Source organism: Protopterus annectens, chromosome 10.part0 (genome assembly GCF_019279795.1).
Source record: "Protopterus annectens isolate FY-2018-M chromosome 10.part0, PAN1.0, whole genome shotgun sequence".
Lineage (NCBI taxonomy): Eukaryota > Metazoa > Chordata > Ceratodontiformes > Protopteridae > Protopterus > Protopterus annectens.
The window spans coordinates 1,790,681,279-1,790,703,914 of NC_056744.1; the positions used below are offsets into that span (position 1 = coordinate 1,790,681,279).

Below are 22,636 nucleotides of genomic sequence, written 5' to 3' on the forward strand. Positions count from 1 at the left end.
GGCATGTATCACATTTCAGAGACCTACAGCAGGCCTGGTACATGTATGTACTGCACTATAGAAGTGTGGGTATTTATGTAGCACAGCAGTGTCAGGAAGGCTTGTATCACATGTCAGAGACCTACCTACAGCATGCCTGGTACATGTATGTTCTACACTACAACAGTGTAGCAATGTATGTGGCACAGCAGTGTCACAGAAGGCTTGTATCACATTTCAGAGACCTACAGCAGGCCTGGTACATGTATGTACTGCACTATAGAAGTGTGGGGATTTATGTAGCACAGCAGTGTCAGGGAAGGATTGTACCATATGTCAGACACCTACAGCAGGCTTCCAACATGTATGTACTGCACAGCAGCAGTGTAGGCATGTATGTGGCACAACAATGTCAGGGAAGGATTGTACCACATACCAGAGACCTGCAGCAGGCCTCATACATGTATGTACTGCACAGCAGCAGTATAGGGATGTATGTGACACACCAGTGTTAGGGAAGAGTATGTACCATGTGTCATAAACATCCTGCAAGCCTGCAACATGTATGTACTGCACTGCAGCTGTGTAGGGATGTATGTGGCACAACAGTGATGGGAGGGTACTACCCCGTGTCAGAAGCCTACAGCAGGACTGATAGAAGTATGCACTGTACATCATAGTATAGGGATGTATGTGGTGCAGCAGTATCATGGAAGGCTTGTACCACATGTCAGAGGCCTACAACAAGCCCATTGTATGTAGGTATGTACTGCACAGCAGCTGTGTTGGGATATATGTGGCACAGCAGTGACATTGCTACAGATTGCACACTTGCTACAGATCACCCACCATGTCCTAGAACCCCCATTCTGCATTTCTGGAACCACTGGGAAGCATAAAGGTCCTACCAAACATGCTGATATTGGGTGATTTCAGTTACCCAAACATTAACTGGGAGAACTACTCAAGTACTAACTCCCTTGCCCAACATTTCCTAGAATTTATAAACTCAAACACTTTGGAGCAACTGGTCAACACCCCCACTAAAGGTGACAACATATTGGACCTGGTCATCACCAACATGGGCAACCAGTGTTCTACACTGGAGGTCAACCCCTTGCTGGTTAGATCTGACCATAAACTAATCACTCTGGATATCCTCATTCCGCCCCCACTCCCGGTCAAAGAAACCACTGTGAAAAACTTTTCAAAAGCAAACTTCACGTTACTTAAGACCGAAGTGGAAAGTTTCAAAGCCCCCATGCTAAAGGATAATGCTGTCCAAGCTGCAAAATCCTTTACTAATGCACTCTATGAGCACCTACAAGAATGCATGTATCATGCTATCCCAAGCAAAACTAAGACAAACTCCATAAAGAAAAGGAAACAAGTCTGGTGGACCCCTGCCATAAACAAGCTATACAATAAAAGGAGGAAACTAGTAGAGAAAAGAGTAAAATCCCAAGAAGGGAAGTCATCCCTGATGAGCAAGAAACTATGATCCTCATAAAATCATCCAAGGCTAGCTTTGAAAGAAAATTGCAAAGGACTCCAAAGATAACCACAAGGCATTCTTTAGCTATGTCAAGAATCTAAGTGGCAATTCTCAGATGCACTCAGAGTTAGTGCAGAATGGCACTAAATGCACTGAACCAATTGATATCGCCAACATCCTGGCAGACAGGTTCAGTGAAAACGTCACCCCCCTCTCACCCCCAAAAGGGCCCATAACCATATCAGAAGAATGTAATGCCCCTGAAATCACAGACACTCAGGTTAAAACAGCCCTCTCCAAAGCCAAAAACACAGCATCAATGGGACTGGATGGTGTCCCAGGCTGCGTCCTACATGAGCTCAAAGATGAACTAACCCCTCACCTAAACACACTGTTCAAACTCAGCCTCTCTACAGGCTATGTGCCCATAGAGTGGTGCACAGCAACGGTTATTCTGCTTCACAAAAGTGGAGCCACAACAGACCCTGGGAACTATCACCCTATAAGCCTGACTAGCTTGGTCTGCAAGGCTATGGAGTGTATCATCATGAATCTCATTAACAGAGACATTGGGAACCTCCAAACACTGGACCCTACCCAGTTCGGCAGATCATGCCTCCTAAACCTGGTGGACTTCTTTGAAACAGTTACCAAGGCTATAGATGAGGGAAAGGTGGTCCACACAGCCTACCTACACCTTGCAAAGGCCTTCGACACCATTCCCCATTCAGGTATTATAGACAAGCTCACCAGCCTATACATAAACCCCTACGTCATGAGATGGGTTGCCAACTGGCTCACAGACAGAACCCACATGTTAAGAGTTTCGGGAGCTATGTCTGACTCTAAACCAGTTATAAGTAGCGTTCCCCAGGGCTCAGTCCTAGGACCCCTCCTGTTCAGCATATACTTCTCAGAGGTACAGGCAAGCACAGGAGGACTATGGCTGACAAAGTTTGCAGATGACTGCAAACTAGGGGCTATAACTGACTCTCCGGCTGACACAGACATCCTCCAAAAGGGTCTCACTGAGACAGATACCTGGTGTCAAAACCATGGCCTCAAGCTAAATGCCAAAAAGTGCATAGTCATCCCCTTAAGGAAAAAACAAAGTACCCACAAACTACCACATAGGTGGTAGCCCCCTAAATACAGAAGACGTAATAAGAGATCTGGGGACCCAAGTAGATAGAAACCTCTCCTTTGATAATCACATTGCCAAAGTGGTTAGAAAATCCTTCCATGTGGCCCACCTAATCACAAAAAGGTTTACATCCAGATCAAAAGAGGTCATTGTGCCTCGCTATGCATCAGTCATCAGACACATCATAGAGTACAACGCCCCATTTGGAATGTACCTTACAAGACACCTGCAACAGCTGGAAAGACCACAGAAGTACCTCACCAAGAGGATTACTGGCCTCAAATAGATGCCCTATGCAGCTCGACTGAAGAAACTCCAGCTGTACTCGGTTGCATACCGCCTACTCAGAGGTGATCTCTGCCTGACATACAAGGCCATGTCCAACCCAGAATTGATGGACATGCTTCACCTAAAGAAAACCATATCCCCTCGAGCCACACACACTCTAGGGATCTAAACCTCACCACAACAATAAATAGGATGTGCTGGAGGGGTAGATTCCTGTCCCAGAGACTTCCCATGCTCTGTGACAAGATTCCAATCTACATTAGGCAGAGCTCCTCGCTAACCCTCTTCAAGAGAAACCTTGACGAGTGGATGGGAAACAGAAAGTTTACCCCGGGGATCACTTCAATGGCTCTGCTAGACAGAGGCACAGGGAACTAATCTAAGGGGGTGGTGAAAGCCAACACATTCCAGCTAGGCTTATAAATGCCATTGGGCAGATAGCCTAGTACCTACCTATGAACCTATTGAAGGGTATGTATCCCCAGCCAGAGACCTACAGCATGTGTGGAACATGTCTGTACTGCTCTACAGTAGTGTAGGGATATATGTGGCACAGCAGTGTCAGGGAAGGGTATGTACCATGGGTCAGAGATATACAACAGGCCTGCTACATGTATGTACTGCACAGCAGCACTGTAGGGATGTACGTGACACAGCAGTGACATGGGAGGGTATGTACCATGTTTCACAGATCTACAGCAGGCCTGGTACATGTCTGCACTGCTCTACAGTAGTGTAGGGCTGTATGTGTCCCAGCAGTGTCAGAGAAGGCTTGCATCACATGTCAGGGACATACAGCAGGCCTGGCACATGTATGCACTGCAGATCAAAAGTGTAGGGATGTATGTGGCACAGCAGTGTCAGGGAATGCTTGTACCACATGTTAGAGACATACAGTAGGCCTGGTACATGTATGTACTGTCCACCAGCAATGTAGGGATATATGTGGCACAGCAGTATCAGGGGAAGAGTATGTACAGTGTGTCAGAAATCCATTGCAGTCCTGATACATGTATGTATGTGTAACGAAAGGATTTGCTACCAGCCCAGCTATCTGGAATTTTGTAAATAACTATATGTCATTTGTAAATATCAACATGATTCACATAGTTGTTACAAATGTATTAGAACTGTATGTTATGTGTATATCAAACTGCTGGCACAGAAGTGTGTGTTGAACAGGGTTTGTACAGTACTGAGTTTAAAAGATGTATCCACAGTGTACCCTACTGAAAAAGAAAATAAATGTATATACACTATTTTAACTGTTTAGATGCATATATTTTCATAATAGAAATTGCAACACAAGAAGTTAACTTCAGAAGAATAGTTGAGATTGAATTACTTTATGGCTAGGGCATAGAAAGAGATACTATCTTTCAGTTTCAGTGAAATAGGAGACATAATGTTTAGAACTAGAAGTTTTTTGTATTGTCTTTAAATGTGGAGGAATCTAAATTATTTTATGACTTCCACCATTTGCCAAAAGATCTGAGGTTTATGTATTTTCACAGGTAGATGCTAAATACTACAGCTGCATCAGTGGGGGGTTTCATCTGGAATAGTGTCTGATGACAAGAAGTGGTGTCATTCTCAAGCTATCCCAGCAGTAATATTTGGGATATTAATTTAAGAACTCTCTGAGAGACTGGGAATTCTGTATTTTGTCTTTGACCTGACAAGAACATCCACTCACCACATCTGCCTTGTTGCTCTGTAAGTTAACTAGGGTATAGTAATTCTCTTAGATTCAGTCAGGAATATAGTAAAGTATAGTTTAGATGTTTTCTATATTTATTTGAGACTGTTCTGCAATGTTATTTTAAGTCTTTCCTGTGATTTTGAACTCTGATGTAACTGTGATTATTTACTGAGTATTTTCTTGTTCTTTTATTATTTATTATTAAATGTATTTAAACTTATCATTGTGGCTGATATTTGTGAGACATATTTAAGTTCTGAGAGTACTTGCATATTTTTTTGGTGACACTGTGGGCCACTCCTAATAGCCTTGCTCTTGGTCAAACTACCATTTGTATTGGTAGTAACATTACACAGTAAGACTGGACACCCTTTGTTAAGGGCATTAAAGTAGCTGATAAGGAGTGACTGGTGGCTGTAATAACTACCTTATAGTCTGGGCAGAAGGGGGCATTGCTAGTAAACCTGTGCCAGCCTTTCCCTGGTTTGTCTGTGTGTGTATGTGTGTGTGTGTGTGTGTGTGTGTGTGTGTGTGTGTGTGTGTGTGTGTGTGTGTGTGTGTGTGTGTGTGTGTGTGTGTATAAATCAAACCTCAAAGTGTGTGTGTGTGTGTGTGTGTGTGTGTGTGTGTGTGTGTGTGTGTGTGTGTGTGTATATATATAAATCAAACCTCAAAGTGTTTGTGTGTGTGTGTGTGTGTGTGTGTGTGTGTGTGTGTGTGTGTGTGTGTGTGTGTATATATAAATCAAACCTCAAAGTGTGTGTGTGTGTGTGTGTGTGTGTGTGTGTGTGTATAAATCAAACCTCAAAGTGTGTGTGTGTGTGTGTGTGTGTGTGTGTGTGTGTGTGTGTGTGTGTTACTTGTGCAGGGAAATGAAGTACTGGTTGGACGGAGATGGTGCTGAAGGTCTTGGGTTGGTCACTCAGCTGGGATCTCAACTCTATAGCTGTGCCAGTGGGGAGTCTTACTGGGGATGTGTAGAAAGAGGGAGAAACCATCCCCAGAATGACTGTGATCTCAGTGTGCTCTTAAGGGAAATTACACTTGATGCAGAGACCTGCATCTGGAAATACTGCATGTGCACTTATCCTCCCAGTGTACATCCCCCACTGATGCTAGTGGTGAGGATTGAGGCTCTTCGATTAGTACTGCCAGTGGTGGAGCATCACAGTATGTACTTTACTACAACAGTGGTGGGGAACTGTATGACAACAGTGACAGGGAAGGATATGTACCATGTGTCAAAGGACCATACAACAGTCCTGGCACATGTATGTATGTACTTTACTACAACAGTGGTGGGATCTGTATGACAACAGTGACAGGGAAGGATATGTACCATGTGTCAAAGGTCCATACTAGCAGTCCTGGTACATGTATGTAAGTACCTTACTACAACAGTGGTGGGGATCTGTATGTGACAGTGACAGGGAAGGGTATGTACCATGTGTCAAAGGCCCATAGCAGTCCTGGTACATATATGTATGTACTTTACTATAACAGTGGTGTGGATCTATATGACAACAGTGACAATGAAGGGTATGTACCATGTATCAGAGACCCATGGCAATTCTTATGTTCATGTACACTGCACAGCAGCAGTGCCCACATTAAGTTCACATAAGCCACATGCTGCACAATAGATTCATAAGTCTGTGGCAGTGAAGATAATGTCAGGAAAATGTGGACTATGATCCTGTGAGAAGGGATTCCATGCTACACAACTGAAATTTACCAAAGATGTAAATCTTATGCCATTTGTAGATACTTTGCACTGTAATAGATGACAAATGGCAGTGTCTAACCAACAGTCTTATGGCTGTCATATTGCTGATCCTAACAATTACTGTTTAAGGTAATGAAGCACACATAGACAAGTACACAAGTACAGTGCATACACAAACATGCACATAAAGGAATCCCACAGACCCCATACATGTGCACGGTGTGTAGCACAAGCACAGTACTGTGGAGTTTTACAGGCACATGCAATGGACTTTCATTACCAGTGATAGCTCCAGAATGAATGCCAGTCTTGCCTCACTGTCTGCTGTTACTTATGTACTTATACACATGACAGGACGACAAGTTTTCCAATAGACAAGCTTTACCAGTATAGTACACAACACAAGGTCTATAGAATATATTTGTCCAACACAGCAAAAATGTGTTGTGCTGTACAATGATTATTACCTTCTGTGATTGAATTAATTGTGTCTGTCTCTGCAATGCCTATACATTGATTACGACTCCATTTGCGTGAGTAACTTGGGTCTGTCTGTGCAATGGCTATACAATGACTATGACCGTGTGTGTGTGTGTGTGTGTGTGTGTGTGTGTGTGTGTGTGTGTGTGTGTGTGTGTGTGTGTGTGTGTGTGTGTGTGTGTGAATTACTTGTGTCTCTCTGTAATGGCTGTACAGTGACTATGACCTCTTGTGTGCGAGTTAGTTGTGTCTGTCTCTGCAGTGCCAACATACCCCATAACTAGCCAGATTTATGCCTCATATTTTTGGTTTGTTCCTCATAAAATTTATGATTTTCTGGCAAATTACTGGGATGATTTGAGGACTGAAGTCACTAAATAATGATACAGATTTGTGTTTTAGACTTCATACCCGTCAGAAAAATGCATGTTCAGACAAATCCTGTTATTCTAGCAGCTTTAGTTTATAAGAGAAGTATTTAAAATCTGTCCCACTTTTTGGTCCTTTGTCCCACCATTCTGTCAGCCTTTGTCCCGATGTTTTGTACTAGGAGGTTGACAGGTATGAATGCCACTGTCCTGACTAATTGGTCTTGTTTCCTGTTGCTGAGGTCCATCCATCTTTTCTGGTGTTATTCTACTCTGTCTGACCCCCCCCTTCATTGTGTTTGTCCTGACTAATTGGTTTTGTTTCCTGTTGCTGAGGTCCAGCCATCTTTTCTGGTGTTATTCTACTCTATCTGACCACTCCCCTTCATTGTGTTTATCCTATTTCTGCTCACAGGTCAGGTCTATACTCATGTCAGCCTTTACTATTTACTTTTTCCTCTCTAAAGTTTTCCTCTTTTCTAAAGTTTCCATTGTACTACTTCCGGGGACAAGATCTTACAACATTCCTATGACGCCAGCTTATCAAAGTTTTGTAACATTTCTGAATCAAACAAGCACCGTCCCCTTTTCATCATGGTTTATGTTGCATATGAGGACTAACTGCATTACTGTTTATCATTCCAAAATGTGTATCTTCAGAAAAATTACACGACAGAAATCATTTTAATGCCTGAAGCAGACGTAGCTCATTCCATTCTCAACATTATAAACCAGTTTCGTTAACAAATGGTGACAATAAAATAATTACCATCTGGGAAAATGAACAGCTACTTAAGATTTTTCCCCAGCTTTTATAGGTTCATAGGTTCAAAGGTGTGTACTAGGCTAATGACCCTCTGGCCTTTACAAGCCTAGCCATAGGATTACCCTGACATCGTGCCACCTGACCTTAGTTCTCAGTGCCTCTGTCGAGTACAGCCACTGGAGTGATCCCCGGGGTGAATTTTCTATTTCCCATCCACTCATCAAGATTTCTTTTGAAGAGGCGCAGTGAGGTGCTCTGCGTGACATGTATGGAAAGTCTATTCCAGAGCATGGGCAGTCTCTGGGTAAGGAACATGTCCCTCCAGCATGTTCTGTTGATTGTGGTAATGAGGTTGAGGTCTCTGGAGCATGTGGTGTGGAGGGATTGGGATTTCTTTAGATGTAGCATTTCTAACAGAGCTGGGTCACACATGGCTTTGTAAGTCAAGCAGAGGTCGACTCTAAGTAGGTGATATGAGAGAGAGAATAGTTGGAGTTTTTTTGAGTCTGTCCATATAGGACAGATGTTTAAGGCCTAGGATCCTATTTGTGAGGTACTTTTGTGGCCCTTCCAGTTGTTGCAGCTGTCTAGTGAGGTACATGCCAAATGGGGCATTGTACTCGATGACTGGCCTAATGAGGGAAGAGTAGCAGGAGATAATGACCTCTTTCTTCCTGGATGCAAAACCCTTAGTAATGAGATGTGCCACATAGAAGGGCTTTCTGCCACAGTGGCAATGTGGTGGTCAAAAGAGAGGTTGCTGTCAACCTGTGTTCCCAGATCTGTTATAATACCTTCTTTGTTCAGTGGACTACCATCGATGTGGTAATTCATGGGAACTGGGTTTTTCCTAAGGGGGATGACGACACATTTTTGTCATTGAGCTTAAGGCCATGGTTCTGACACCAGTCGTTGGTCTCAGTGAGGCCTTTCTGTAGGATGTCAACATCACTTGGGGAGTTAATAATAGCCCCCAACTTGCAATCATCTGCGAACTTTGTCAGCCAGAGTCCCTTCATGTTGGCCTGGACTTCAGAGAAGTAGATACCAAACAGGAGAGGACCCAGGACCGAATCCTGTGGGATATCACTCATGACTGGTCGGCAGTCTGACTTGGAGTCAGCTACTTTCACACTGTGGGTTTTATCTGTGAGCCAATTTGTAACCCACCTAGTGATATAGGGGTTGATGCCTAGCTTAGTGAGTTTTTATATGATTCCTGAGTGGGGAATGGTATCAAAAGCCTTGGCCAGATCAAGGTAGGCTGTATGAACCACCTTGCCTTCATCCACAGCTCTGGTGACTGACTCAAAGACGTCAACCAGGTTGAGCAGGTATGATCTACCCTTCACAAAACCAAACTGTGTGGGATTCAGAGTTTGGAGATTCCCTTTATCCTTGTTTATTAGGTCCATGATGATGCATTCCATAGCTTTGCATATCAGACTCATCCAGGTAATAGGGTGATAGTTCCCAGGGTCTGTAGTCGCTTCTCCTTTGTGGAGAGGGATGACGGTAGCAGTGCGCCATTTGGTAGGGACAAAGCCTGAGGTGAGGCTGTGATTGAACAGGGCACACAGGTGAGGTGCCAGTTCACTCTGTAGTTCATGTAGAACACAGACAGGGATATTGTCAGGTCCCATAGAAGCTGTATTCTTGGCCTTGGACAGTGCTGTTTTAACCTGTGCAGCAGTAATACTGGGTGCCTGGCAATCTACTTGTATTGTGATTGGTCCCTTGTGGGGGGAGAGAGGGGTAAAGCTGGCACTGAATCTGTCGGCCAGTATATTGGAAATATCTGTTGGCTCAGTATAGGAGGTACCATTGTGCAGTAGCTCAGAGCAAATCTGGGTATTGCCGTGGAGATTCTTTACACAACTATTGAAGGCCTTGTGGTTGTCTTTACTATCTGCTGCAATTCTGTTTTCATAGCTAGCTTTAGAGGATTTGATGAGTGATCTCAACTTTTTGTTGAGGCTGATAAGGGAGTTTTTCCAGTCATGGGACTTCACCTTATTCCACATCAGTTTCCTCCTCCTGTTGTAGAGTTTGTTTATGGCAGGGAACCACCAGATTGGCTTCCTTTTTTTTTTGATGAGAGCGTCTTGGTTCTATTGGGTATGGCAAGATCCATGCATTTGTGTACGTGTTCATACAGTGCATTGGCGTATGATTCGGCAGTCATGCAACTATTCTCCATTTGCATGGGTGCCGTGAAGTTAGCCACCTCTGTTTTTAGGAGCCCAAAGTTAGCTTTGGAGAAGTTTTTCATGGTGGTTGGGGGAGGGGGTGAGGGATGTGGATTTCCAAGGTGATTAGTTTGTGGTCAGATCTAATCAAGGAGGAGCTGACTTGGTGTAGTGTAACAGTTGCCCATGTTAGTAATGACCAGGTCAAGGATGTTGCTACCTCTAGTGGGGGTAAGAATGAGCTGGTCCAGGGCATTGGAATTAATGAATTCCAGGAAACATCGGGCAAGTTTATTGGTAAATGAGTAGTTTTCCCAGTGTTAGGTTGGACCCTAATATTCTCCAGGGTGCTTAGAAACATGGAGTGTGAGTCTTGGGACATGGTTGGGGACCTATAGCAGGCTATGACCTGAATATCTATCTGTCTTACCCAATGGTAGCTGTACCTGACGTACCTCAGATGTGTTATGTTGGGCTAGCAGTCTGGAGGTGTGTGCATCCTTTATGAATATGGAAACACCACCGCCTTTGGAGCTTCAGTCCAAGTTCTGGGGCTGAAAATCCTGATAGTGCAGGGGTGCTTTCTGCTGCTTTGAACCAGGTCTCTGTTGCAGCACAAATGTCGGGTTTCTCCATTTTAAGGAGTGCTTCGAGCTAGTGCATTTTGAGATTTAGACTTCTAACATTGAGCAGCATGACCCTCAGATTGCATTTGTTTGTAGCTGCTACAGTGGTAATTTGGTCTTTGGAACACCACCTAAAAAAGGCACTATAGGGATGCCAAAAGCCTTGGCCAGTATCTGGAAGCCCAGGGGTGATAGATGCAGGCCATCTCTGGCAAACCATCGAGATCTGTCAATCATGTTATCCCAGGCAGACAGATACTGGATCCCCTTAGAATGACACCAGAAACTTAACCAATTAATCATTTATTTTCTGCTTGTACTGTGGTATCATTCTGTGTGATGGTAGGATGCTGTTCAGGGCTAGGGTCATACCCACCTGGGCTGCATAATCCAAGAGCTCCTCCGTGTCTCTTTTCATGTAGTCCAGGGAGGTACATCTCAAGTCATTCACACCCACATGTACAATGACAGAGTCATATTTGTACCTGTTCTTGGGGGACCTGAGTGTGTGCATTATGTGGCGGATCCTGGTGCCTGACAGGCAGCTGACTGTTACTTTCTCCTTATTCAACGTAGTGAGTAGGACATCCGTATGCCTCACTATTGAGTCACCTGTGACTACTGTGTTGGGCATGCTGTTTTGTCTTTGGGGCTTTGGTTGAGTGCACAATGTTTAGGAGAGTTATGTGTCTCGTGATTAGTGTTGTGTTTTGGTGGTCGAGTGCATTTCTGCCTTGGAGGTCACTGCTGTTTGGGTAGATTTTTATTGAGAGCCTCCACGAAGCTGGGTGTGTGGTTTGTGTTTTTATGTGAAGGCAGTGCTGGTGTGTGTTCTGGCGGGCTATGTGTTCCATGTGGTGTGGTGTGGTGCAAGTGTTGACCTTCTCCTCCTGACCAGCTATTCCAGTCTTGTTTGGAGAGTGCGTGGCTTCCAGTTTGGATATATAAGTGCATCTCTCGCAAGTCTGAGTGTTGGCAGGTAAGAGGGGAGGGCTGTCAGTGTACATGAGGCAGTTGCTGCATTGCCTCAGGATGCCCAAGTTCACCAGGTTAATAGGAGAAAGCACAGGGAGCTGACCTTTAAACATGTCTGGAGGGGTGGGCATTAATAATAAGTACTGGAGCTGTTTCCTTGTAGAACATTTAGTGCTGGTAGCACTTTTGTGTGCTACAATAATTGCTACAAAAAGTCTGGTAAAGTGCTAGACTAATAAGCTAGTAAAAGTGCAGGAGAGAAGAGAACTAGCAGATCTAAGGGAAAAATTGAGGAGTAGACTTTGGCACCATTCAGAAGCTTAGAAACAGTCCTGAATACAGCAAATCTGTATCTGGACTAGACTAGTTACAGGAAAGACAGGAAACAAGCGCAAATGTGGGCTTTTAAACCAGAAAGTTGAAAGAGATGGAGAAACTGCCCAAACGGCCAGTAAACTACAATTTGTGGGCCAGAAATCACTCCTCTTGTGGTAGATAGGCTACCTAGTGCTTACTACTCCCACTGATAAGCTAGAAGGCTTTCCTCCAACACAGAAAGGCTTGGGGGGGGCTCAGAAGCTTACACACAGTCCTGGATACAGCAAATCTCAAAGCACACCTTTTCAGTGTGCTTTGAGATCAAATCATCTAAATACTCATATGGAAGTACCATAAGAAAAGTTCTAAAACCTCAGAAATGTTATGGTACACTCGGTAAATACTACAAAAGATTTCACTCAGTAGACAATTTTTATTTACATTATTAGCATACTAAAAACTTCACATTAGTCATTGAATACAATTGACACTGTTATCACAAACATAAGTTAGTGTCTATAAAATGGCATTTTGTTTATTTACAAGACAGCACAATGCAAGGACATCCTGTATATTTAACATCATATAATAACAGCCTTTTATAAAAGGAGACTTATATGAAAAATCCAGACATGGGCAATAAAAATAAAATCATTTTATGTATACAGATGAATTTATCTCTGTATTTATCTACCTATCTATATTTATAATCTGTATCTATATCTATATGAATGCTTCAATTCATTTTCCAGAATGGATACTACAGTTTAGCATAAGGGGTCGTACTGCACTCCTGACTGTTCTGTCCTTCACATGAGACATAAACTGATGTCTAATTTGTCAGAGTCGGTGTAGCTCAGGTGGATGCAAATTATACAATGACCCCCCATTAATATTCAAAAACATGCACGCTGATTGGTCAGCGTGCACATTATAAATCCGAGTTATAGTAATGGAAAAAGGTCCGGTCACCCAGACTTTTTCCATTACTATAACTCTTACAGCAACACTGTCTCGCTATGTTAAACGAGTTTAACATAGCGAGACAGCTTTAAAAAAAGCAACGGAGATTCTCCGTTGATTTTTTTAAAGCTGTCTCGCTATGTTAAACCCATTTAACATAGCAAAGCAGTTTATAAAAAGCAACGGAGATCTTGCTTTATCCGTTGCTTTTTTCAAAACTGTCTCGCTATGTTAAATGGGTTTAACATAGCGAGACAGCTTTAAAATAAGCAACTTATTTGTGTTTTTCGACAAAGTAATATAAACAGAAAAAATGTTTCCACTCTTCTACCAGTTGAAAATCTTTCTTCTTTAAACTACTGAACTTTCTAATTTTCCATGAAATTATCATGGTTCAATAACATAAAATACCATTATAATCTTGTTATACCAATATTTTTCTCTTTACATGAAGTTCACTGATATCACATTCCTACAATATAATTTTAGTTCTAATTCTTTACAACCAATATTCTTCATCTGGATGTTAATTGTTTTCCAAATTTTCTCATGTTCTACTTGAATGGTACACCGTACTCAAAATGTTGCCATCATTTCTTTCTAGTAAGCTGTTATGAAATATGCTAAATTTACCCAAAATACTAACTTAAAAAAGTATACCTCTTTTCCTAAAAAATATTCTAAATATTTTCCACAATCTGCTTTATGAGGCTCAACTGTTCTAAAATACCTTCCCACTACTAATACATTTCATCTGAGAATCCACATTTTATGCCGAACACCTCTAATGCTGTTTTTGAAAAGTAAACACCACTTACCCTTAACAGTCTGTCTTAAAGGTTTGCATTTATTCTTGTTTGATTTCAGCTCAACTTCCAATACTTTTATAAACTCTGCTATCCCTAATTTATTCCTCATGAAAACTACTAAATCATGTACATATAATTAGTGGTAACGCTAACTCAAATTGATAGCTCCACTGTGTCTGTCTCATCTCTTTACCAGATTTAACAACTCCTGCATACACACAATAAATTACCCATTGAGCAGACTTGTTTTACACCATTTCTCAGTTTTACTTGTCCCTCTCTCCATCCGTTTATCAAAACCCTAATTGTAGTTTTCTCATATACTGATTTTTAAGAGGTTATAAATTTAGGACTAATCTCATACTGTTTGAAAATCTACTACATTTGTTTGGGAGCTACGTCACCATAAGCCTTTGTCTTTACCACACACCGCGATTCTCCCATTTCCTTCTCCATTAAAGACACCGTACGGCCGTTTAATAACGATCAGTCTTTCTTTAGAATTTCTTCTTTTTATTCCAATATAATCCTTTGACAACCACATTTTCTATCATCTTTTCAAATCTGTTCTGTATTATTTCCATCACACCCTTATAATCCATGTTATATAATCCGATGGGTCTCCAGTTTTTATTAATCGCCTGTTGTCCTTCTTCCCGATAAATCTAAGTACACCTTTGCATATCTCTTCATTCTTCGCTCCTTTCATAAACCATCCATTTAATACGTGCATTAATTTTGGACTATGTTGACTGTTAAATACACAATCTATCCCATTCAAACCCAGGTCAGTATTTACATTTACTTCTTGTAACACCTCCTCCAACTCCTGTAAATCAGTTAAGTTCTCTAACTCAGAAACCCTTTCTGAATGAAATTCCTAAACTGCTCACTCCTCTTGCACCACCCACATTAGAAATGGACTCCGTAGCTACTGTCATGACACAGCTTGTGCTCTGACCTCTTTCTTATCTTGTAACACTTCTTGATCCTCCTTTCATCTCTTTTAATTAATTTTCCTGACAGGGGGGTGAGCTCCTCGTTTTGCCTGCTAATAAACATTCCGTATCCTTTAATCCCTCTCATAGCCCTGTTTATTTTTCTCATATAATAATATGTCTTCCTTTACTTCTTCATTGCATCTGATTATTCTACTTTCTTACTCTTACACTGCTGTGCTTCTTCTGTGTATTTCCACTTCAAAGTTAAACATCGTTCAGTCCAGTTCTCATAAAACTCCTTTGTACCTAAACGATCACACCACACCTGCATTAAGTTAGTCTGCACTATACAACCTTCTCTACAAATATCTCTGAATTTCTTAATTTACTTTGCCTAATGACTTCCTAATTATCTACATAATACCCTCAAACTATCAAATTACCTGAAAATCGTACTATACCTGTTCCTCCAGCTGCCTCGTTCTTTGACTCTGACAATAAAAGGGAATCTATTCTGATTTATGAACTCCTCTCGTGTATGTAAATTTTCGATCTTGTCTGGATTTCATCTACACTTACTCTATTACCTCTTTAACTTTAATTTCTTTCCATTCTTTTTTAAATTGCACTCAGACTCCTATACTATTATATCTGTACTGTTTATAACTTAATTTCCTAATTGTTAAATAATTTGAACTCCTTATTTTATACTTGTTAAGGCAGCATTATATGTACCCTACACCTGTATTGTATTATCTACTTCTATTTAGTGACTTAATCCCTGTATAGAAACATCTAGAATTTTAACAGTTGAATTCCCTCATATGATAGCTAATTCTTGAACATAACTGCACTCCGAATACTAGAAAAAATGGCATAATTATTCTGGCGTGTTATTCTTTTATAATACATATTTATTCTGCTTGCCATGTCAATTAAGTGAATGAATTTATTTCACAGGAAAAGGGCTTTCGAAAGCAGATGAGCCTGCAAAGGTAATGGAATTTACTAGACATTGCAACATTTGTGAATTTAGGAAATATAGCTAATTAGCAACTTGATTTACTCATAAAGGATTTTGCATTGTGAACTCCTGTTTGCATTGATCTTGCACACGTCTATGTACACTCTTTTGTGTAATGAAATAAAATCTGTCCCTCACTTCATGTATAGTCCAATACAGTCGACTAATGCCCTTACGTATGAAGCGCTCGCCTTCCCATACAATGTACACTGCTGAAGTAAAATCTTTTAGAAAATGGCTTTATGAAAACAAATGCTCTGACCAGCTGAAATGAGTAAAATATCAGTCCATTAATAATGCATAATGTCTGATCTGTTATATGGGCCAAAGGTCCAACACTATTCAACCACATGGTGCTTAAAAATCATGAGCACATTTTGTTTTTATTTAACACTTTGTTAATGGGGTAGGCGGGCCGGTCCTGGGACCATATCCAATCATGACCTGGGGTGTAATAGGAGTTACAAATCAATTACATCATATATTATAATAAGCAAACATTTTTCAATGAAAAATGTTCATAACATGTGAATTACACAGCAATTACATCAAACAGCACCCTTGTGGAAGATATGCTTAAATTAATTGGATATTATACAATGACTGGCCATTAATATTTGAAAACGAGCATGCTGATTGGTCAGCCCAATCAGTGTGCCCATTGTAAATCTGAACATATACCAGTGGAAAAAGGTCCAGCCACCCGGACTTTTTTCCATTAATATATACAACAAAAAATGTATTTCATTTTTTTAATAAGCTGACAAAACCAGAGACTAAAACGAACAACAAAGAAGGCACAGAGAAAAACAAAAGGATAATCAGGTATGTTATATAAAATTAAATAAACGTACCTGATTATCCTTTCATTTCCTCTGACCCATCTCTCCTGTACGTTACAAGCCTCCCGGTTTGTTTGTTTCTAGTTAAAAAAAGCAATGGAGATATTCCTTTCTCCGTTGCTTCCTTTACACAGCACTAATGTACTGCAAAAGCATAGGAACGCAAGTCCCATACACATGCGCAGTGCGTCAGCAACACTCCAGGATATCATGGGAAAAGCAGAAGACCACCACGGCGCCATTACACAGACATTATTTAAGAAAAGTAAGTAATTTTTTTCTTAAATAATGTCATTGTACAATAGCAATAACTGTGGTATGGGATTTTTGAAGATTTACCCATGGTTGCCTTTGTTTAATCACTTGGGCTTCACCCTCATGATTAAACCACACCAACCATGAGTAGATCTTCAATATACCACATCGACATCATCGGTTATTGCTATATTACTGTGCCAGAGTCTACAAATTGTAGAAAACACTATTCATTTTTATATTAGTAATGATAGCATAGAGAACAATATTTAATAATTATGTAAAGTAATTATACTACTTCATAGACATCAAAACATCTACAGCACTACAATGGAAGAAAGCACTGTGTAAAACAAATGCATAATAACATATAACGAAACAAAAATGTACATAATGTCATAAAACCGCTAATTAAAACCAAAAGCAAACAAATGCAACCTAATAGTAATTTTAGGAGTTACTTCATGGAGTAGTAAGTAATAATAAAAAGAGAAATGCAGAAAATATGACAAGGGAGATATATTAAGTAAAGAATTTCACCAAATGTTATTCATAAAAGCATCATCCTTGTATAAACGTGGAATAAACAATAAAACAGTACTACAATCCAGAGCGCAGCACTGAGAAGAAAGATAAACCAATGTCACACACATGCAGACTTTGGATATACATGATATAGCAACTAATACAATTACAAAACAAGCACAGAGGCACCTTTGTAGACTGACCCTTCTCTCACTAACACTTCTCCTGCTATCCTTACTCCTACAGTTCTCATAATTATGACATCATCAGGAGCAGCCTGTGGGGTAATTGTTGGCGTTACCATGGCTGCTTCAGTCTTAGTTATAATGATTACGCATCAAACAACTCAGCAAATAGGCTGTAACAACAAATCTGAAATGTGACACTGACAGCCACATCAGTCTGTAGATTAATTAGTGACTGGAACCTGAAGGAGTGGCATAATTAAATTATTTAACAGTTATGGAAATGGTGAACTGAAGCAAGTGCTGTCTTAACTGAGAGCGGTATCATGGACCAGAAACGAAATAAACTCACCACACCTGTTTTTCTGTGTTTCTTATTTTTTAAATATTGTTTGTGTTGCCTTGTGTCAATAATGCAAGTAAGGAAATTGTTTCTTAACTGTAATGATGCCTTTCATGGTGACATTTATAGCAAAATAATGGACATCCATGCAGTGTCAAGTTTCACAATACCCTTTGTTAGTCTATTTTTCTGTGATACCTACCCTGTGAGAGGCATTACAACTGATTTGTTCCCTGCTTACATCTTTTGTGAATGTTCCCTCATGCAAGAGTCTGAGCAGATATATCACATTTCTGTGCATCGTTCTCTTTAAAATAAGAGAGTTATAAAGGAAAAGCAATAAATATAAACTGAAATGTCTTCTGGCTTAAAGTGGGAATAGATTACATTCCTTAACTACAACCTTTGCCAGCTGTGGTCTGTCATATTTCCTAGAAGAAGAAATAAAACAAAAAGATCTCATAAGCAGACACATTTGATGACAATGGGATATGTTCCTATCAAAAGTAACTGGATGATACCGTATACCCTTTTACAGTGACAGAAATGCAGGTCCACAGTTCTGCAGCATTGCCTTTCGGTGAGACAAGCACACCCCATTCAATTAACATGTTAAAGTTACATGTCAGCCATCCTTACTCAGTGAAATGAATGACTGAATAAATGTTTGTGTCTGTCTCCTCATCAGATTGTCTCACTGAGCAAGAAAATGCTTCTGGTCCTTTCACAGTGACAGCCCTTCTCAAAAGAGTGTCTCATAGCAGTCTTGTTCTGGTATACTTCTGATAAACAGAGAAATTAGCCAAGTAGTGCTGTAGTAAACATAATGTTTATCAAAACAATATTAAAAAAAGAAAATTCTCAAGTTATCCTGCTTTTTTTTTTTTTTTACATTTGTAGCCTTCCATGAAGTTGGTGGGTATGAAGGTCTCTTTGAAAAGTACATGTATGCCAAAACCAACATGACACTGTCCAGAAACCCTGAACTATACAACATTACAGAGAATTGTTACACCCCTCGACCAGACTCCTACAACCTTCTACGGGATCCGTTATCTGGAGACTTGCCATGGCCTGGCCTCATTTTTGGCATCACTATCATTTCCCTGTGGTTCTGGTGCAGCGACCAGGTAAGGCATATGAACTCAATGATTCCCCATGTCAGGCAATAATAAATCAAGTACAAGTGAAGTCACCCTGATAACAGTGCAACATAAAATTAATCACCAGAAATTTTAGTTTTATTTGATTATGTATTTAACCTTTGACATCTGGCTCAGAACCGCTCAACAGAGCCATCAGATTTCATAAGTGTGTCACATAACCTCTGCTGTAGTTAAGTGATTTGCTGTGAGTAATGCAAGTGGTGTTTGTAGGAGTCAAACAAGTAGCGGGTGTGACTGACCAAACTGTTTGGGCTCATAAAACTGTACAAGAAGTTCTACTCAACACCCTTTCCCTTCCTTAGCTACGTTTGTGTATTTCCAGGAATCCATTCTGTCACTCTCCAGACCACAGCATCCTACAGTCCTACTACCCACTTTAGGAAGTAATAGTTTTAATGTTGATCTTAAATAGGTTCATAGGTTCATAGGTTTATACTAGGCTATCTGCCCTAAGGCATTTATAAGCCTAGCCCAAATTTTTGTGGCTTACGCCACCCCTTAAAAATATAAAAAAAATTAGTTTTGTTGCTATGTGTTTGTTGTGTGTCAGTCCAGTGATGGTTCAACCGTGGTAAACCCTCGATCTCCATCCATAGGTCTAGATTTCTCTTGAACAGAGTCAGTCAGTCAGGCTCAGTGCCTGCCAGACATTATTACGGAGCATTAGATCTCTCTGTAGGGAGGTCCTGCCCTATAAACATTATATCCCCATTCCGTCTTAAGTATTAAGCGGCGGTTTAAGGTTTGGTGGTTTTGGGTTTTTTGGATTTGATTTTTGAGGAGGAGCATGTGGGAGCATTGTTGTTGGCCAGTATATTGTGGCACTCAGGCCATGTCAGGCTCTGGAGCGACTGGGGCAGGCTCAATCTGGCATCTTCAATCTGGCATCATATGACAATTTTTGGAGAAGAACTTATTTTACTTTAGACTTGTCCTTTTCGGGGTCTCCTTTGCTGCCAATGATGATACATTGAGATATGGATAATGGGTCAGATAACTGATCATTGGTCTGATAAGTGAAGAGTACAGGGAACAATGACCTCACTAGATCTGGATGTGAATCCCTTCTGGAATCTGGAGTCAAGAATCTTCGTCATTTTTCACCATCCATGTTAGCAAGAAGGTAAACCACTGTCAAGGTCAGGTCCCTGGTAACCTCAGGCCTGTTGATTGGGCCTTCTGCTGTGGGTTACTTATAATATACCTGGCTGTTAGCCAGGGGGTTTTTTTGTTTTGGGTATTACTTTTGACTATTTAACTTCAGGCCATGGCTCAGGTCCCATGCATCTGCATCCTGAGTCTTGCTCTATCTGATGTCCCTTCCCGCACACTTTATACTCGCGGTCCCATGCACTTTGTCTATAAGCCTAGCTTGGTAGCATGTTGAAGCTGTCTTCTGAAAAAGTGCCAATAATGAATAAGGATGGGACTCCAGAAGTAGATGCCAAACCAATGAGGCCGGTCTGACCTGCTTGAGTGGGACACCACATTGTGCTTCTAACCAGTTACACACAGCCCTTGCCCTGTACCCAGTGGGTTTCATCCTTGTTTTTAGTTTTGCAAACAGTAGTTTTGACATATGGGTTTACATTTGTTGTAGTTGAGTAGGGCAACTACAGGGTAGGCTGTATGGACTGCCTTTCCTCATGCAAGGCCAGTCGACCATGTTCAAAAGTCGACCAAGTTCAAAACAAATTCTCTTCTTCCCTTGTCAAAGCCAAACAAGTCTGGGTCAATGTTGTTCCCTCCAGATATTCCCCTCCCAATGTCTTTCCACCCTATACTTGCCTTCCTTCCAGTTACCACCAGTTCCCCTGCCTTCTCTTATTCATTCTTCAGTTTTGTTCTTTCTACATCTGCTGATGTACATATTTGTATCACATTTTCTCCTTTAATTTCTTTTGCATTTTCATTACCAGTATTGGGAACTATTTCACCTTGGACCACGTCTGCATTCTCTTACCATTCTGGTAACCCTTATATTCCCCATTGTGTGTGTCCCAGTGATGTAAGTCTTTCCTCAGGGTCTATATTATATCAAACGCTCAAAAAAGCGAACAATGAATAATCGACCCCATGTAAGCGAAGGTTACAATCTCAAAAGCTCAGAACAGTGATTTTTTTTTTTCCCTTCCGAAAGAAAAATTAAAAGAATTTGCTTAAAAGTCGCTTCGCTATTTTGCCTTTTCATTGTTTTAAATTCAACCAAGACGCATTCGACAGAATGCATCTTTGGTCATCTAATAGGAAGCCTTTCCTCACACCCTGCATCCAACATTCCCATACCATGTTAGTAACCTTTCCATTTCCCACAGTGTACAGTCCTAGTGTTTGAAGCCTTTCCTCACATCCCCATATTCCCATTCCGTTACGGTGTTAGATTCAAAGTAAACATTATTGTCATTTAGGACCACACACATGTAGCCTAAATGAAATTTCGTGCATCAGCTCCTTCTTGAGATAACAAACAGAAAGTAAAACAACACATAAAAGTAAAAGAATGAACACAACTAACATATACAATGCTACTCCCAGCACCCGTATAAAAGAGCAGAAAAATTCCAACACTTGAATACCGAATAAGTATACCCTCCCCTAAGTTATAATAACTGCCCTATTTAAATAAAAGACATTACAGATTGCACATTGCCTAAGTTGTCTGTCTAATATTGCACTGAATAGGATAGTGTAAATAAATATTGCACTTACTTGGAATTTGTGTAGTATATATTACGCAACAAACTTTAGGTATTTTGCGAAAAAAAGAATGAACTGACTTAGTTAATGTCCAGTTCTCTGGGACTTATGCCCAAGCTCAGAAGTCTGACCACTGTCGGGTAGAAACTGTTTTTAAATCTGGTAGTCCTGCAGTGTATGCTGCATTATCTTCTACCCAATGCCAGATGCTAAAACAGTCTGTGCGCTGGATGCGTGGTGTCTTGTATTATTTCGGTGGCAATTCTGATGCTTTTTGCAGAGTAAAGGTGTATCGATGGAAGACTCGTACCTGTTACCTACTGTGTGACCCTCATCACTCTCTATAGTGTCTTCCTTTCTGTATCTGTACAACTTCCAAACCACACTGTGAAGCTGCTGGTGAGGATACTCTGAATATCACCTCTATGGAAGGTGGAGAGGATAGGAGGTGTTAGTATGTCATGGTTAGTATGCACTGCCAGTACTATGGAGCTTTCCTCATAGTCCATGTTCCACATTCACTTATGTTGGTTACCATTCCCACAGTATGTACATTCCCAGTGCTGTGAGCCTTTCCTCACACCCTACATCCCCCCATTCTCCTTGCCATGTTAGTAATCCTTCCATTTCCCAGTGTGTACACTGCCAGTACTATGGATCTTTCCTCACACCCCATATCCCACATTCACTTATCATGTTGGTTACCATTCCCACAGTATGTACAATCTCAGTGTGAGACTTTCGTCACATGCCATGTGCCACATTCACCTTACCATGTTAGTAAGCCTGCCATTGCCCAATGTGTATACTCCCAGTACCATGGAGCTCTC

The 22,636-nt window shown here is 40.9% G+C and overlaps 1 protein-coding gene across 1 annotated transcript in view; it reads left to right on the plus strand.

The window, feature by feature from the left end:
• Window positions 1-22,636, plus strand: part of SLC5A2 (solute carrier family 5 member 2) — a 261,601-nt gene that overhangs the window by 121,769 nt on the left and 117,196 nt on the right. Inside the window, exon 7 of the mRNA XM_044086616.1 lies at window positions 18,844-19,073. Coding sequence (XP_043942551.1) covers window positions 18,844-19,073 — 230 coding nt within the window. The remainder of the gene's footprint in view (window positions 1-18,843; window positions 19,074-22,636) is intronic.